Source organism: Sciurus vulgaris (genome assembly GCF_902686455.1).
Source record: "Sciurus vulgaris genome assembly, chromosome: 3".
NCBI lineage: Eukaryota > Metazoa > Chordata > Mammalia > Rodentia > Sciuridae > Sciurus > Sciurus vulgaris.
Window position 1 is genome coordinate 54,400,445 of NC_136463.1, and position 17,810 is coordinate 54,418,254.

Here is a 17,810-nt window from a genome sequence, read left to right on the forward strand (position 1 = left end):
ACAGATGTGATGACAGTCCCCCTGTACCCTTCACCCACACTCCTCTGAGGCAAACAGGCACAGGAGAATGGAAGGGGTTGAGGATGGACCAGGGAATTTCAATTTCAGAATTGGTCAAAATTTCAAAACCCATGGACATTTTGGAAGAATTGAGATTGTAGACTTTTTTTTTTTTTTTTTTTTTTTTAATGTGATTAAGGAAAATAGCTTACAGAATTTGGTGGTTATGGGCAATGAATGAGATTGTGGCAAAGTGGAGATTAAAATATATGTATTTGAGCTGGGGAATTTGAATATTGAATTTCAGATGTTGGAAATTCAAGATTTTGCAATTTTGTCATTTGAAAATGATTGAGTTTTGTCAGTTTTTGCCCTTTTTCCCATGTTCCCTGGGAAGATGGGGATGACAGAATGGGAAGGCCACCGGTTCTGTGCCACAGCACGCAAGATTTTAGAATTCTACAGACTCTAGCTCTATATGTAGTAAGGACCCAGATTTAGATGAAACTGACCAATATTTATCTCCGCATATGTGTGTGTGTCCAACTCTCTAGGCCAATAAACCAACAAGACAAATGAACTGTGCTCCACAGTGGGATGCCAGGTGCAGTTATTTGTGTGGCTGGTGGGTTTATGGGAAAGGGACATACTCTTCCTGTCCCACAGGGATCCTGAAAGTTGTAGCCCCATTCTCCCTCTTACGACAACTTTCAGCAATTGAGTTGGTGTGAGGCTTGTTGACTCTAGGTGTTTTATTGTAACTGCTGTAGCCACTAGGCTCCAGCTGACTTTGGTCTGACCTCCCGGCAGAAACATTAACTCAGTCCATTTCACACAGCCTGATGTGCATAATTTCTAGGTAGAAGATCTCTGTGTCCTTGAACAGCCTTGCCTCAAACCAGATCCAACCCTTTTTCCACTCTGAAAGTAAACTGAGGCACAGAATGTGTGATGGCCATAAAAGACACAACCTCATTCCACTCCTAGTCTCTCCATTGACTTCGATTCCTTTCCTGTCCTCCTCTCCCCTATAGTTTTTCTGTTGATGTGGAGGGACAGGAAGGTAAAATGGAGGCTTTGAGGAATTCTGGTACCAATACCTTGACCAGAGTGGGCAAATTTCCATCAACAGGAAAATATGGTCAGGCATTACCATACTTTAAAAAAAAATTTGTTTCAAGAGAAGTAAGAAATCACCAGGTCCATAATCCCAAGGCTTAAGAGGCTGAAAAAAAAAAAAAAAAAAAGGATTGCAAGTTCGAGTTCAGCCTCACCAATTTAGGTCCTAAGCAACTTGGTAAGACCCTGTCTCAAAATAAAAAATAAAACGGGCTGGGGATCTGGGGTTGTGGTTCAGTGGTACAGCAGTTGCCTAACACATGTGAGGCACTGGGTTAGATCCTCAGCACCACATTAAATAAACAATAAATAAATTATTAAAAAAGGGGAGCTGGGGATGTAGCTCAGTGGTAAAATAACCCCCTCCCAGAAAAAGAAAAACCAGAAATCCAAATGTTTCAGTGAAATATCCAAATTTTAAAAGTAGTGAGTTAATTATATTTGAAACTGTACATGCCAACAACATGAACCAATCAAAACACACCAGTTTGCAAACTCTGATATATATTGTTGGTATATACTATGGGCAGATACTATCATTAGCTTCATTTTTACAGATGTGGAAACTATCATACAGAGCAGTTTAATCATTTGAGCGTTAAAGCAAGAAGTTGAATAGAGGTTTTTGAAACTTTTTCTTTTCTTAGCTTTTTAGAAGAAAAAAAAATTTTTTCAATTGCAGAAGGTAAAAACAAAGGAAAAAAAAAAAAAAAAAAAAAAAAAAAAAAAGACCAGTCCCAACATGCAAATGTAGGAACTATTAATTGATGTTATTTCTTTCCAGAAAATCTTCCCTCTTCATTCAACAAATGTTAAACCTTCACTATAGGTCAGCACGAGGTGCTGGAAATATTACAATGAACAAGAAACATTTCCTGCCCTCCTAAGGCTTACAATCTAATTTGTCCTCTTCATACTACTTCATTGGGGACCTGGGCATTGATATCCAAGGGAGCCTCCTCAAGAATCCAAAGAGTAATAAACTGATAGCATTTCAGGTGGGTCTAATAGCACCCTGACCGGCCCTCAGTTCCATTTCAGCGCTCTCCTCAGAAACGAAATTTCTAGCGAAGAGGTTGAAGCAAAGGGGGTTATAAGGCCTGAAAAGACTCATTTCAACTGGCCGAGAACCTGAGGGTCGGCCTTCCAGTCCTCAAGGAAAGGGGTCTGCAGGGGGTAAGTGGTACGTTGCGTCGAGGAAAATGACCAGGGTCCCGACGCTCGTGAAGATGATGAAGGTCCACAGGAAGAGACGATCCACTACCATGGCCACAAACTGCCAGTCCTCCTTCAGCTGGGGGTAGGCAGAGGAAACCTTCTGAGTTCCAGGTCCCATCCCCAGGGAAGCCTGTTCCCCACAGCTCGGACCCCGCCCGGGACTTCCCACCCAGCAGTGCAATGAGAGACAGAGACCAAGTAAAGAACTACTCGGAAAGTAGGGGGCGGGCCCAAATGAGGTAAACCTCCGATCATAAGTGAAAGTCAATGCTAGGAGCGGGACCAGTGCTTGTGGGCGGAGCCAAGGTTACCGAGGCCCTGCTCTGCTCCGCCCTCATTGGACTTAACTGCATCTTGATCCTCCTGTTCCTGCAGCTGTCGAGCGATGTAGCTAATCGAGGAAACTACCTCCCGTAACTCAGGAGGCAGGCCCACAGCCCGGTTTGGACTATCTATAAATCGCCGCAGGTCCGGGGCAGACAGTTCAGGCTGGAATCTAGAAGAGGCGTGAGTGAATATTTGGCCACGCCCCGAACCAGAACATCTAGCGCCAGTGACCTAGGTCCAACTCCAACTGCCTCCTTCAACGATCTGCCAGTTCTAGGAAGCTGAAAGAGCCCTTCAGGCTCTTGACAGTGGCGACCTCTCCAGCCTTCCTCAACTTCTGCCACCCCTCCAAGCTTTATTTACCATCTTCCCTCAGAGCGAGCCGCAGAAGGGATACTACAACTCCCATGATGCTGAACCACAGCATCTTTCGAGAGCATGGGAAGCGAAGCTCCCGCTCAGTCCTCTGGGAACTGTAGTTCTCCCTCTCTCCTCCATGTGGATGTTGGGTATTGTTCTACCTGTTGGGTTTGGGGAAGAGAAAATCACTCGGCGGCTTCCGGATAAAATATTCATCAGTACCCCGATCCCATCCACTTCCTGGAGAGGAGTGAGAAGGCTCTGGCAGCTGGTCTCTCTCAGGTTTGGGCCTCTTCAGACCCAGGTAGAGAGGGAGCTTGTGGATGAAGATCTGTAGAGTAGAAGAGAATTATTGGAGGGGGCTTACTACAAGGGAACCACCACCACTCTACATGCCCATTACCACTGTACATATACATGGTTCCATGGATAGACAAGGAAATGCAATCCGATGGCCTTGAGAACTCTTTAGTGGGCTGGAAGTTATCCTAACTGAGAGGTTTCTGGGCTTTCACCCTGGTTGTACCTATTCCTGAGAATGTTTCCCAGAGAGCCAAGATAGGTGGTATTGATGAAGAGAGTATGGAATTGATGAAATGATAAGAATGAGAAGTACAATTAATTATGCAATGTTTCAATATCCAATAGACTTTGGCATTTTAACACTCTACCAGATAGCCTTAGTTTTCCCTAAGGTCTGTAAAAACGAAGTTGAGACTGATGGGAGGGAGGAGTGATAGCTGGACAAAAAGCCAAATACTAATACTGGGAGTCAACACAGGCCAGAGGAGGAGATTCTTACCTGACGGACCCAATAAGGCATTTGGTGGGTGTGGGGTGAGCGGTGATGCAGGTTGAGTACCACAACACTAAGGATGACTGAGAAAGTGACGAGGATCATGGTAAACATAAGATACTTAATAATGATGGGTACTGACAGGGAGGTCTCAGGCACTTTGTCTGCCAGCAGCAGCAGGAACACAGTAAGGGTTAGCAGGGCAAAGATGGAGAGCCCCATCTTCTCTCCTTGGAAGGCAAAGAGGAAGGCAAAAGGATTAGACTTTGCCAGAAGGAAATCTCTACGTCATAATCAGTGATCATGTTTCCAGCCAACTCAATGATAGGCTTTGGAAGGCCAATCTGCATACAAATCACTCTCATATTTGTTCCTCCAGCCTGGACTTCTCCCCTGAACTTCGCACTTACATCCAAATGCTTACTCAATGTTTCCACTGGAATTATCTAATACACATCTCAAATTTAGGATGTCTAAAACCTAATTCTTTCACCACCAAAGCTGCTTTCCCATAGTTTCCCCCATCTCGTGACAACTCCATCTTTCCCATGGCTTAAACCCAACTCCTTTGAGTCATTCTCAACTCTCCTCCATTTCTCTCTCTTCATCTCTAACCCCCTCTTATTCCATAGCAAACTATTGCATCCATCTTCAAAATATATCCTAAAACTGATGACGTATCCCATCTACCACACTGATCCCAACTACCATTACCTCAGGTCTGAACTATTGTAGAGGCATCCTACCTGATCTCTGCTTCAACTGTTTACCTCAGCAGAGCAATCAAACTGATTTTGTTGAAATTAAATCAGATTATACCATTCTTCTTTCCAAAACCACCTAGTAGCTCCTTATCTCCTTCAGGATAAAAGCAAAGTTCTTTATATGGTCTACGAGTTTTTCTCATTAGCTCCCTAACTTCATCTTCTGCTTTCCCTCTGGCTTACTTCATTCAGTTACAATGATTTCCTTCTATTTCTTGAATATACAAGTCATCTTCCCACTGAGGGGCCTTTGTATTCACTGTTTCCTTTGCCTGCACATCCTTTCCCCAGATGCCTCCCAGAGTCATTCTCTTGCCCCCTTTAAGTCAAATAGTCTCTCTTCAATGAGGTGTTCACTGACATCCCATGTATTATTATTATTTAATTATTATCATCATCATCATCATCATTTTTATTTTTATCTGGGAATAGAACCCAGGGGCACTTTACCTCTGAGCTACATCCCCAGTCCTTTTTAAAAAGTTTTTTTTAATTTTGAGAAAGGGTCTCACTAAATTGCTGAAGCTGGCCTTGAACTTGTGATTCTCCTGCCTCAGCCTTCCAAATCACTGGGATTGCAGGCATGCACCACCATGCCCAGTTCCATTTTTACTTTTTTATTTACTTATTTTATGGTGCTGGGTACCAAACTCAGGCACATCCACATGCTAGGCAAGCACTCTACCATTGAGCTGCATCTCCAGTCCTGATATCCTATTTTAAAATTGCAACCCCTAGCTTCATTTTCATCTTCCCAACTCCCTTTTTTACTTTATTTTACTCTTTAGGACTGGTCCTACTAATATACTGTATAATAGACTTATTTATTGTTAATTGACTGACTCCCCCAGCAGAATGTAAACTCCATGAGCTCAGGGATTTTTATCTTTTTTTGGCGGGGGGTGGTAACAGGGATTGAACTCAGGGGCACTCAACCACTGAGCCACATCCCCAGTCCTATTTTTTTTATATTTTATTTAGAGACAGGGTCTCACTGAGCTGTTTAGTGCCTTGCTTTTGCTGAGGCTGGCTTTGAACTCTTGATCCTCCTGAGCCACTGGGATTACAGATGTGGGCCACCACGCTCAGCAGGGATTTTTATCTTTTTTATAGTTATAGTCTCAGTGTCTAGCACATTATAGGTACTCAATAATATAATCATACAAATGAATGGTCCAATCTCTGTAGCTTTTTTGGAACAATATAGTAATTCCAACAATCTATAAATGAAATAGTACATAAGAATATAAAAGTGGTCGGTTATTCCTATGGCATACAAGAGACATTACAAATTTAATGAAAGGTATTGAAATAAATAGGCCTTGTGGTTAATTCTACTTTAGTCCTATAATGCTGGGTTCTAAGACTTTTCTTGCTCTAGGAAGAAGCAGAGGTTATATTTGGAAGTATATTCTAGAGCTGCACCACTCTCCCTCCAGATAGAGAACCTGATGCCAGAGAGAATTTTAAAAAATGCTTTGAATACCAGAGTTAAAGATATCGAGACTCTCAACCAGACTGGCATTGACCAGGGCTGGAATAACAACGGTGTCACTTTCACTGTTGAGATGTCAGATAAATGATTTAATTCTCAGCCTCTTTATTCTCTGTAAAATGGGAGTGACAATTCAGTACTTACCATGAAGTATTACTGTAAAGATTAGAATCAAGCAACATGTTAATTGTATAACCTTATAGCATGTTCAAAAATAGTACAAAAAAAAAAAAAAAAAAAGGCCAGGCATGGTGGTACACACCTGTAATCCCAGTGGCTTGGGAGGCTGAGGCAGGAGGATCACAAGTTTAAAGCCAGCTTCAGCAACTTAGTGAGGCCCTAACCAACTTAGTGAGACCCTGCCCAAAACCAAAAAGAAAATTTCAAAAGGACTGGGGATGTGGCTCAGTGACTAAGCACCCCTGGGTTCAATCGCTGGTACCCCCCCCCCCAAAAAAAAAGTAAAAAACAAAATCAAATAAACACAAAGAATACCTATAATCACACAGAACGTACTGAGGACCAGGCATAGTTTTATTAAGTCAGTCAATTCTCAAAATAAGCCTATGAGGTAGGGACAATAATTGTGTTCATTTCCAGATCTGGAAACTGAGACACATAAAAATTAAGAAATTTACCCTTGGGCTGGGGAGATAGCTCAATTGGTAGAGTGCTTGTCTCGCAAGCACAAGGCCCTGGGTTCAATCCCCAGTACCACAAAAAAAAAAAAAAAAAGAAAAAGAAATTTACCCTTGGTTACTCTGTTACTACATTTTGCTTCCTGCTAGAGAAATGCTATTATTTCCCAAGCAGATAAAAAGTTAAGGCACTAATATATGAAAAGTAGAGGTGGAGAGTTGCTAGGAAAGGGGAAAGAGAAGGGGAGATTGGCTTAGCACAGAATTTGGCTGGTCAGAAAAGTGCATGAGTGGCTATGACTCTAAAGGAAAGAATTAGAAGTCACTGGGTGAACATAAGCCATTAGCAGAGGGAATGTAGAGTCAGGGTCTACTTGGTGGGAAGGAAAACCAGGGATTGATGAAATGTAATCCACAATGATTTGGAAAACCCTGGTCTGAGTTAAGGGTGAAGAGAAAGAAGCTGAGTTAATGAGAAGAGATAGGGCCCCTTCCCCCTTACCTGCATCTGGTGGCAAGTAGAAGACAAAGATAGCCAAGAGAGTAATGAGGATACATGGGGCAATGACATTAACCAGGTAGAAGAGAGGCTTCCGGCGGATGATTAGGTAGAAGGTGACTTCCTGATGTTGTCCTTCCCTCCCTCCCCTAGGATCCCCTGGAGGCTGGATTAGCCGAGAGGGCTTGTGGATAATCTCCCATTGGCCATTCTCTGAGGGAAAAGAAAGCAGAAGGAGACACCTATATGAGAGTTGTCCTAGTCAGTGCCAGATATGAAACACTGTAGTGGGCAGCCATCTCTAATAAACTTAGCTAAGTCTCAATTTCTGTATTTGTTAAATGTTGATAGTTATACCCACTTTGCTGACTCCACAGGGTTACATTGGGCATTGCTGAGAGAGAGCATTTACCTCCTGTTAGAAACTGGAAATCAGAAAGCCTGTGTGTGTGGAAGCCATCCCCACTCACCAATGAATGTCCTGTCATGAATGTAGATTTCTTGCCGCTCCAGCCCATCAGGACCCAGGCCTGTCTGCAGACTGACCTCTGAGCTGTCATAGCTGTAGGAACTAAACACCATGGTGCAGTTCTGCCAGTCAAAAGGGAAGTAGGTGACCTGGATGGAAGGGAGAATTTCTCTAGCTGCCAGAGAACTGGTCAAGGCTGAAGGAATTTGGAAGGTCATTGTGGAAGTCCTTGGGGAACCAAAGAGGTAGGGATCACCAGGGGAAGACACAGGGAAGTGGGGTCAAAGAGGAATTGGAGGGCTACTAAGGGAGGCCATTTGGAAAAATGGAGGAAGAATGGGAGTCAAGAAAGTATATGGAGAAAAGGACACTTAGTGAGAAGTAAGGAGATGAGGTCATAGGGGATAATGGAGGAAGAATGGGAGCCATCTGAGGAGAGGAAGGTTTTTTGTTTGTTTGTTTGTTTGTTTGTTTGTTTTTTTGCACTGGGGATGGAACCCAGGGCCTTGTAGCTCACAAGGCAAGCACTCTACCGACTGAGCTATCTCCCCAGCCCGAGGAAGGGTTTTTAAGAGCTTCTTGAGCTTCCCAGGTGGGCCTCAGAAACCTGGATACTGCAGCTACTGCGATAGATGCCAGGGGGTTGCCAGCGGACGGAGCCGTCAGACGATACCACAACGTTAATGTCCAGAGCAACATCGAAATTTCCATCATTGCTGCAGAGAAAGGAACCTTTCATCTGGGATTCCCAATAGCCCTCCGGAGGTCCCACCCCTCTGAGGTTCCACCCCACCTCCCTGGCTTTGGAAAAGATCCTACTTGTTCATCAACACCACGTCAGGTAGCCACACGGACTCTGCCGTGATGCGAAGCAAATCAATGCCATCGTGCTCTGCAGGATCCCAGCTAAGTCTGTAGTCAGTCCACTCCTAGGGAAGCACAGGTTAAGGAAATGTTTGGAACTGGAAATACAGGAAGGGAGTGCAAGGGAGTGAAGCAGTGCTGGCAAGTCAAGGAGTCAGGTTCTGACTTGGGTTCTGCAGTCTTTGGTATCCACACCAGCTAAATTCCCTCCCTCCCCCCTAAAGTCCCAGTTTTTAAAGTCTGTAAAAATGAAGAGATTAAGCCAAGTGCAGTCGCACACGCCTGTTTCCTAGCTACTCGGAAAGTTGAGGAAGGAGGATTGCAAATTCGAGGACAGCCTGGGCAACTTAGTGAGACCCTATCTAAAAATAATAATAAAATAAAAGACTGGGAATGTAGATCAGTGGTACATGGCCCCTGAGTTCAATGAAAAGGGAAAAGGAGAAGTAGTTGCACTGTGGTGGTTTTGGTGTCTTCTTTTTTTTTTCTTTGTGTGTGTGTGTGTGGGTGGCAGAATGGGTACTGCTTATTGAACCCAGGGCTTCACACAAGCACATGGTTTTCAAAGCGCAGTTTGGGACCCTTTAGTGGATGGGGATTCAAAGTAATGGTCCCAAACCAGTGTTTTTAAAAGTTAGAACGAAAAATGCATGCAGTGCACCTCCCGTAGATATTGTTTTCTAAAGCTTCTGTTTCAGTTACGTGTGTTTTCTGAGGTCGTGATAAAAAAAAAAAAAAAAAAAAAATTCGTCCGGACAACCAAGTAAATTATAAAGACTGCGGGACGCTTTTCTCCACCCCATGGGGTCTCCATACCAGGTCTAAGTACACCTTTGTGATCATCTCTTCATCCTTTTCGTTCTAGAAGGGAAAATTTTAAAGGATAAGGGTGAAGTGAAGTGGAGAGAAATGAGGGCTTGGCAGGTTAACCTCTCCCTGGATACTCTGCTCACTTTTCTTGAAGCCCACCCTCTTGAGTCCAAGCCCAACCTCTTAAAAGCTGCGTTGTTTAAATCCCGCCTCCACCTCAGAAACACCCCTTTCTGCTGTTTACACTTCCAGCTTGTTTACCTATCAGCTTCGCTCCCAACGATAGCCCCCTTCCCGGATCTGACTCGGTCCCGCCCTCAGCTCCTATTCCACCCAACCCTGAATTTTCGCCCGCGGCTGCTAATTGACCCGTTGAGCACCAAGCTCCGCCCCACCCTGGCAAAACCTTCTGCGGGTCCGCCTCACCGCCAGTCGGTCCACCACAGCTCCACTTTTAAGATCCGCCCACAGCCGGTTCTTCGCCCTACCTGTCTGTACGCTGGGCTGGCCCATGAGCCACGCCCACAAACTTGTTCATTGGTCAAATTTCTACCCAATCGCCACTTAAAAGCTTGTCCATCCCTCAGGCTGGTGGTCACGCCTAAGACTCCGCCCCCAGACTGATCATTGGTCCTGCCTTGCCTAAAGCCACGCCCCCGCCGTTCCACAGGCCTAATCCAACCCCACAGCGTGCACCCTCACCAGGCTGATGAGTTGCGCTAGGGTGAGACCAATGCTAACTCTGACGCTGTCACCCAACTCGCGCGCCGGCCGTACAGAACTATCATAGCCCGAGAAAAGTTTCTCGCGGAGTTGACCCTCTGTCTCCGAGCCGCAGGCGCCTGTAGGAAGAGAGCATTAAATGAAACCCTGGTGACTGTCCAAACCGCTGCCCCAGTCACTGCCTCTTCAGGATCCAGACTTACTTACCTGGGGCGAGCAGCACCCCCAGAACCCCTAGAAGCAACAGTAGCGCCCCTGGGGTCATAGTCTGGTCGCGGCGCTCAGTGAGTTCGCCCGGAGAGCTGCTGAGGCAACCAGCGCAGGGGAAGTGACGAGGCGCCCAGGAATGTGCACCTGTTGTTGGGGGGCAGCTGCCAGCCCGCCCACCCGCCCCGCCCCCGGGATTGGTCCCGCCCGGAGCAACTGCCATCGCCCGCCACTCACAGATGAAAGACAATACTTCAGTTGTATAAACTGTCTTTAATTGAGAAAGCATAGAATGGTGACCCACTCCCCCAGGTGGAGTGTCAGGAGATGGGTGGAGCCTGAGCGGGGTTTGTGTGGGTGAGGAGGGGAAACCTACCCCTCTTGCGACAAGCCAGAAGTAAAAAGAGCCTGAGAAAAAGTGACCTGTCTTTGAACACTAGCCCCTCATTTAGTATTTCAGTCTATCCCGCCCAGGTCTGTGGCGCTTGGGGATCTAATGGGTTCCCAGTCCTTTTCAGGCCTCTTTATCCACGTTTTTCAGGAAAATCTAGTCAGGCCCTTTGGGTACCTAAAACCCAGCTGAGGATATAAGCTGTAAGATAATGCAAATTTTATTTACTTAGAAGCTCTGGGGGTGTATCAGGTCTCGAGCTCAAGAGGCCCTCACCCTCCTTGGCCTGACCTGTAGGGGAGAGGGGTGGAACTTATTGCTGAACTGGAGTATCCTCACGTGGGGAGAGGTATCAAGGCTGTGTCCCATTTGTCCTTTTAGTTCTAGACCTATTGCCTTAAAAACCTCAGCTTTAAAGGGGACCTGGAAGGAATTCCTGCTGAGGTAGCTAAGTGTTCATGTCCCCCACCAACCCAGACACAGATTCAATCATGCCATGGCTTTTGGCTCCTTTCCCCTCCCAGCTTCCTGGGTCAGGGATCCTTTCAAAATTCTTTTGCCCTTCCCCAGACTTTTCCCTGGAAGGACCCTGGCTGGGTTGCAGGGGCTGGAACTGCATGTAAAAATAAGGTTAGCATTCTACATGGAAGAATAAAATTTTTTTTTAGAAAATTATCCAAGAAAATAAGTGGTTCTTGATTCAGTCAGAACTAATTAGTTCTTTATGAATCATAGCTGGGTTCTTTTCAGAGCTCATTCTTAATAGATATCACTGGTCTAGAATTCAAGAGTCTAGAACTAATATGGCTATATAGGCCCTAGTTCCATCCTGGAAAGAGGGCTGAAAGTCAAGGTGTATGTTTTAGAGCTATGATTCAGGAGGAATTATGGCTCCATAAGTGTCTAGAACACCATGCTCTAGAACTGAGTATCTCTGGGATAAGAAGGTTAAACCTGTGGTGATCTGAGACTGGTCGAAGTTCAGGCCAAGGTCAACATCTAGACAGGGCTCAAATCCAATCTCTCTACTTGAAAGCCAAGGGTCCAACTGGGTCAAGGGTAGAAGCTTGATGGATCCAGAACAGAACCTGGCAGCATGCCTAGGTTCTAGCACAGAGCCCTAGAACAGAAATGGCCCTGGCTGGGAGGTTTGGTGTTTCAGAACCTGACCAGACAAAGGCAGAAAGTAGAGTAGGGAAAGAAGAAAACTAATCCTGAGCTCTAGTGGACCTATGGCTCAGTGGAAAAGAAAAGGGGTATAGGGTTCTGGGAAGTGGCTGAGCCAGGGAGAGGAGTTATGCCTGGGCTTTTCCAGGTTTAGAACCCCTAGTGCCATCTTGAGAAAAGGCTTTGGGGGAAGAGAGTGAGTATGGAAATAAGTGATCAGCCAGACTATTTTCAGATATCTGCCCGCCCCACACCACTCAAGGATCTAAGAGTCTCAACAGCCCTGAAAGTCCCAGCCAGCCCCTACGCTCTTTCAGTGTAGAGCACCTGGTGGAACCTGGCTGCTCAGGGTATGTGTGTGGCAGCAGGGGTAAGAGCAGGGCCAGGAGCAGGGCTGGGAGACAGGCTGTGGTGGTGGCTGGCTCACTGGGAATGCAGGGAGCTTCCAGTCTGGGGACTACATTTCAGGGGGCAGGAAGACTGGAAGGGGAAGTCTCAGGGACACTGTGGAGAGAAGGCTCCCGGTACATGGCCACTGTGGAGGGGAGAGAGAGAGAGGAGCAAGGAAGGAGAGTTAGGCAGAGAGACCATGGCAAAACCAGAGCTCTGAGAAAGCTCTCTTCCCCTGCACTTGCCCAAAGAACCCCAACCCAAAGGAGAAGACCCCCAAATCCCCAAAGGCCAAAGCCTTCCCAGCTTGACCTGTCATAACACATCCTCTTTTTTTTTTTTTCTTGTGAAACTTAGGATTGAGCCCAGGGTTCTACCACTGGGTTACATCCCAACACTTTTTATTAAATTACCAAGGTTGGCCTCAAACTTGCAATCCTCCTGCCTCAACCACCCCAGTCTGGGATTGCATGCACCACCACGCCGGGATAATAGCATCCTCTTAATATTCATAATCTGAGCTGTGTATCACTAAATGTTCATGTCAAGGTCAATACCCTCCCACATGGCCCACCTTTTCTTGAGTCCATACCCACCCTCCAGGAGCTTGGGCACAAAGTGAGCGGCTGCCTTGGTCTTCTTGACTCGGTTTCCCTTCATGACCCGGCCTTCCTTATCCAGGCCTAGGTACCAGGCCCGGCCAGAACGGCGCTGACGGTACAGAGCAGAAGCATACAGGACATAGTAATTCTCAAAGACACACTCCTTAAAGCGACACTCGGCAGTGAAATGTGGCTGAGGAGACAAAGACCCAGAAAGGCACACACAGAGAGATAGAAAGGCACATCACTGGCAGAAGGAAGCCCTTGGGACAAACAAGCCAGGATATAATATATACATTTTTGCGGGAAGAGGAAGGCAACTTCTGAATCCAGAGTGGAACTGAGTGAAAAGGGAGGATAAGGAAGAGTCTAGGAGGCCCCTGAAAGTTATAAACTAGACTTTTTGGGGCCCTGGAATAAGATCCCTATTCTCTATTTCCAACTTTTCACCACCACTTATCCTGCATGACTCTGGGGGAGTGAGTAATAATCAAGTTTGGAGGAGGCAAGGTGAGAAGTGAGGACCCTAAAAGGCTGAAAGCATTAGACACCCAAAGAGCCTGGGGTTGGGCTGTGCAAGAAGCAGGGATTGGACACATCCTAGAGGTGGTGTGGGGTAAAAGTGACCATATGCCATAAACCAAAGCTGGAGGTGGGGAGTCCTGGGTGTGAAATATCTATAGCTGTAGAAGGTCATATGCTGGATGTGTCCCCAGTACCCTAGGCCACTCAGCCTCATCATCTCACCGAGCAGTACAGCAGCCCCTCTGCGTTCATGGCCATGTAATGACCCAGCTTGGCACTCTGGATGGTGACAACACGGAGCCCCACAGGAATCAGGTTGAAGTGAGCTGGGGGAAAAGACAGGAAGTATCAATACCTAGGCACTTCACCCCTATCCGAGCTCCCTTTCGAATCTGGGAGACAGACAGAAAACAACAGAACCTGAAGAGGGAATGGGATTGTCATCTTTTATCCCCATGTTCTCCTTTCCCACCCAGCAACTGGCTTCCCCTTCTCACTGAAGGAGCTGGTGTCCTCTGGGGTGCCCTGGATGCTTCCATCAGGATTCGCCTGGAGGTAGAAACCCTGGCGGCAGAACAGTTTGGTGACTATGCCTTTGAGCTGAGGTTCTGGAGAGAGAGAGAGAGACATTCATCTTTGAAAATGACATCTCTGTTCCCAGAAACATTCCTTCTCTTGGCGGGATCACAGGAAAGAAAGGAGAATGGAGGAAAGGAAGTGGGTCCCAGGAAGGCATATCTTTTACCCTCCAAGCAAGCTCTCTCCTACCTCTTGATTCCTGGGGAAGCTGGGGTTTGGGTCCCTTCTGTTTCTCCTAACCACCAGCTTTCAGTTTAATTTATTGAAATTTATTTAAATGGCTTAATTCCTACTCTCCAGCTCAACCAGAAGGGGGAAGGGGAGAAGCGAAGAGAAGAGATACATCAAGAGGGGGCGGGCATGGAGAGATTAGCAGGGCTACTGAAGGGGCATACTGTTTGTGAGTGGGGGGTGAGGAAGCAGCAAGGTGACCACAGGGAAGGGGCACCCCCTTAGGAGCGGGGGTGGGACTGGGCCTGACGCTGACTCAGCACCTGCTGCTGCGGCTGCCGCTTGCTTGGCGCTGGCCTCGCCTTGGCCCAGCGCCGGCCTGTCTGACACTGACCCATCTGTCTGTCTGTCTGTCTGTCTGTCAGCCTGCTGGCTCGCGGAGGCCTAGTTCTCCCAGAGGCTCAGCCTCTCCCCTTCATCCAGGTAACCCACCTGGGATTGGGGGACGTCCGGTACCATATCAAGGAAATGGGGGAGGGGGCCGTGGAGAAGGAGAGGCAGGCTGAGTCACGTGGAGGCCGGTTCCCACTCAGAGGGTGGGCTGCGGACCGTACCACTACAGACTACGGGTGGCGGGGGAGGAGGATGCGAGGGGCTATCCCTAGGGGAACTGGGAACAGGCTGGAGCCCGGCCAGAGGGACTCCCTGACTGTCGTACCTGGACGGGGACCACAAGCTAACTCACAACTCTCCTCTCCAGTCGCTTGCTCTCTGTCGACTTCCCTGTCCCCCCTTGAATGTGGTACGACCCCCAAGTCTCTGTGCCTTTTTCTAACGGTGAACTGTGTTTGAGTTCCTCCAGAAGCAGGGTCCCCTGAGCCTGCGGGACCCGTTTTCGGAGTCGTGCAGGGGGAAATGGGGGGAGGGTTGCCCCGTTCCCCTCGTGTGGTTCAGGTCACTGGAGGAGGTCGCCCGGAGGGGCTGGCTGGTGAGGTAGTTGCAAGGACACCCGGGGGAGAGCTGGGGAGATTGGCTCTGAGCCAAGTGAGCTGGACCCGGAGGAAAAGGGCCAAGGCGTGGAGGAACGCGAGAACCAGGGCGGGGGCGGGGCGGCCAGAGCTGCAGAAACCCTGTGTGACCCAGGCGTCCCGTACCCCCAGCCCCCAAAGCTCTCGATTGAAAGAATCGCGAGAAACGGCACGTAGGCGGAGGATTGTGGGGGTGGGGACTTCGGGGGTGGGTAGGAATTGCGAGGCTTGCGGCCCCAGACTTAGCCCCTTTCCCTTGCCCTCGAAAGCAAGGAGACTTCAACGTTATGGACAAAAAGACGAGGGAAACTGAGGCACTGTCTAGTAGACTTTGTCGTCCTGTCCCGCCCCTTCCCACTTTCGGGGACCACCCTCAACCAGGCCCCATTCTTGAAAGTTCCTGGCCTCAACCTCTCAGGCAGAAACCTCTGTGGGGAGACCCCGCCCCAGCCGCACTCACCCAGGCCGCGGTCGGGCCGCGTTGGCCGCCCCCCGCACAGTCGCACCTTGGACAGCAGGATGAGGAGCTGCTTCTGACAAAGGGACTTGGTGCCGCGGGGACACACGCGCCGCTGCGCCGACACCGGCCGGCTGCCCCCGGGCTCGCGGACCTCCCGCTTCTGCCGGATCAGGCTACTGGCCAGCGCCGCCATGGCGCCCCAGGAGAAGACACCCCCAAAACAGCAGGCGCCAGGAGCGCCCTGGGCTCCTCCAGAGGAGCCCTCTCACCGGGGCATGCTCTTGAAGCTCAGGTTCCAACTCACCGCCCCACCCACAGGACCTGAGGATAAACCCCACAGCCGCCAGCTCCCACCCTTGGGCCCCGGGCTAGCTCCACCCGATTCAGCAGCCTATGCACTCCTCACTTGACCTCATCCACAAATCTTGTCCCCTACTGAAAACTCCCCCTTCCCTCTTCTCCCGAGTCTTTGTTTCCACTTCCCCTATCCCAAAGCCAAGACCCTCCAAATTTCCAAGATGATGGTCTCAATATCCCCAGGCCCCTTTCCACCCTATTTTCGGGGCCACCCTCCTGCCAGACCCACTCTTGTAATCTAAAGGATGTGGGTCCTTAGTTTTGGAGATACTAGCTCACTTCACCCTTGCAGGGCCACTGTCAATGTCAGGGAGGAACCCAACCTTAGTGCTTTTTCCTTTACTACCCTCTAAATGAAAAAGATTTCCCCACTTTTCACTGAAATCCCCCTAAAATATCTCAGAATATCCAGGCTGTCCAGGTTTATTGAGAAGAGGTCCCCAGACCCTCTAGCTGAACAACGCCTTTTCCCACTATCCTATTTCTGGTAGCACAGGGTTCCAGCTGCAGAGACCCTTTCCTCACCTTGTCACCCTCCACTCCTTTTGAAGTCACCTCTAAATCCGCCCTTCCTAGTGAATACACCAGGTAGTTGTCGGAAGCACCCTTTGTCACCTGGAAATAAGGAGCATCCGGCTCCCCCACCCCACCCTAGTTGCCCCTTAAATTTCCTCAGGGACAGCTGGTGCTGTTTGGATCCCACGCCCTCCAATCTAACCAGCCCCCCAAAGAGGCGTGCACCCACGTTGTCAACCAGTCCCCAAATGTGAACAGCCCCCCTATAAGCGCATCAGAGCTTCCTGCGACAGGGCTTCCTGGTCCTCCCCGGCACTGCCTACAGCACCCCCTTTCTTTTCCCCGACGCCCCTCAACCTGTCCTGTCCTGTTGATCCGGGCGACTGGTGGCGCTGGCTCCGGCTCCAGGCTCCTCCCTCCCTCTCCCGGGCAAGAGAAGCTTCCCCCCACGCCCCGATAGGCGTCCCGGACTCGGGGAAGGAGTGAGGGTGTCTTTGCCGAGCGCCCCGGTCCGGCGAAGTCAGAGCACTAGGCCTGGTGACTGGACTAGGCAAAGCAGCGGCAGCAGCGGCACCAGCAGCAGCGGTAGCGACTGTGGGAAGCTGAGGCGGCGGTAGCTACAGCAGCTCCCCCTCCTCCTCGAGCCGGCCCGGGGGCGGGGCAGGGGGCGGAGACGCTAGGAAAGAGGAGGGTGAAAATGGGAGGACAGAACCCTGGGGTTCTTTGGAGGCAGGGAGTGGGGACTGTCTCGGAGGCAGGCGGAGTCGAAGCCAGGCTGCACGTCTTGGGGTTCAGAGAAAGAAAGATAAGGAATTCTGAACCGAACACTGATGTGGGGGATAGGTTGGGTTTTAGGATGACAGTCGGGAGAATGGAGTGGGACCCTACTGCCTGGGATGCATGTGAGGACTGAACTGGATGAGGAACGTGGGGAAAAGAACTAGAAAGATGGGGAAGGGCGGTGAGATTTACCCTGGGGTGAAATCCAGTCTTTTAAATACTTCTGCTTTTGTGGGACAAAATGATCATTCCCTGTTTTCCATACCTCTCCTTTCTGCATTTTGTCAGCATCTACATTCCTCCTATCTCTACTGACTCTTAAAAGAAAAGGTCAAAAGAATTGGGGAGAAATGGTTGAGGGAGGTTGCACCTGGGCTGGAGGCATGCTGATCAGATTTGGAGAAAGGGATGATCCAGCCAGAGGTGGGGCGGAGGAATGGGGAGGAATCGCCTAGGAGGTCTTCTAGAAGAGACTGGGCCCATGCACAATCAGTCTTCCAAGTGAGGGTAGAACAGTTCTCCACATCCCATCACCAGCGGAAACACTGTCCACGG

At 48.8% G+C, this 17,810-nt stretch overlaps 2 protein-coding genes across 7 annotated transcripts; both read right to left on the reverse strand.

Moving 5' to 3' along the window:
- Positions 1 to 126: 126 nt before the first annotated feature.
- Positions 127 to 10,448, reverse strand: CHRNB1 (cholinergic receptor nicotinic beta 1 subunit). 4 transcript variants are annotated; one of them, XM_079134782.1, is made up of 11 exons: positions 10,290 to 10,448; positions 10,062 to 10,201; positions 9,366 to 9,410; positions 8,505 to 8,614; positions 8,293 to 8,401; positions 7,687 to 7,834; positions 7,220 to 7,429; positions 3,827 to 3,903; positions 3,186 to 3,355; positions 2,686 to 2,833; positions 127 to 2,413 (listed from the first exon to the last, which is right to left on the reverse strand). In XM_079134782.1, exons 1-11 carry the CDS (start codon positions 10,345 to 10,347, stop codon positions 2,273 to 2,275), a joined length of 1,356 nt encoding a protein of 451 aa, XP_078990908.1. In that variant the 5' UTR covers positions 10,348 to 10,448; the 3' UTR covers positions 127 to 2,272. The 4 variants fall into 4 exon arrangements, with proteins under 4 accessions (XP_078990908.1, XP_078990906.1, XP_078990907.1 ...); XM_079134780.1 differs by having other exon boundaries at positions 3,827 to 4,050; XM_079134781.1 differs by lacking the exon at positions 9,366 to 9,410 and having other exon boundaries at positions 3,827 to 4,050.
- Positions 10,449 to 10,546: 98 nt separating this feature from the next.
- On the reverse strand, positions 10,547 to 17,808 carry FGF11 (fibroblast growth factor 11). 3 transcript variants are annotated; one of them, XM_079134787.1, is made up of 5 exons: positions 15,603 to 17,808; positions 13,862 to 13,972; positions 13,587 to 13,690; positions 12,834 to 12,948; positions 10,547 to 12,382 (listed from the first exon to the last, which is right to left on the reverse strand). In XM_079134787.1, exons 1-5 carry the CDS (start codon positions 15,793 to 15,795, stop codon positions 12,312 to 12,314), a joined length of 594 nt encoding a protein of 197 aa, XP_078990913.1. In that variant the 5' UTR covers positions 15,796 to 17,808; the 3' UTR covers positions 10,547 to 12,311. The 3 variants fall into 3 exon arrangements, with proteins under 3 accessions (XP_078990913.1, XP_078990911.1, XP_078990912.1); XM_079134785.1 differs by having other exon boundaries at positions 12,834 to 13,032; XM_079134786.1 differs by having other exon boundaries at positions 12,812 to 13,032.
- Between the last annotated feature and the right edge of the window lie 2 nt (positions 17,809 to 17,810).

Excerpts from the sequence above, each read along its gene's own strand:
- CHRNB1 (XM_079134780.1), bottom strand. The coding sequence starts at position 10,347 with ATGACCCCAGGGGCGCTACTGTTGCTTCTAGGGGTTCTGGGGGTGCTG. Across the intron at positions 3,356-3,826 it reads TGCCTTATTGGGTCCGTCAG|ATCTTCATCCACAAGCTCCC; the intron begins GTAAGAATCTCC and ends TCTACTCTACAG. Across the intron at positions 2,414-2,685 it reads AACAGGAGGATCAAGATGCA|CTGAAGGAGGACTGGCAGTT; the intron begins GTTAAGTCCAAT and ends GCCTACCCCCAG.
- FGF11 (XM_079134785.1), bottom strand. The coding sequence starts at position 15,795 with ATGGCGGCGCTGGCCAGTAGCCTGATCCGGCAGAAGCGGGAGGTCCGC. Across the intron at positions 13,033-13,586 it reads AGGGGCTGCTGTACTGCTCG|CCACATTTCACTGCCGAGTG; the intron begins GTGAGATGATGA and ends TTGTCTCCTCAG. Across the intron at positions 12,383-12,833 it reads TGTGCCCAAGCTCCTGGAGG|TGGCCATGTACCGGGAGCCT; the intron begins GTGGGTATGGAC and ends TCCCCTCCACAG.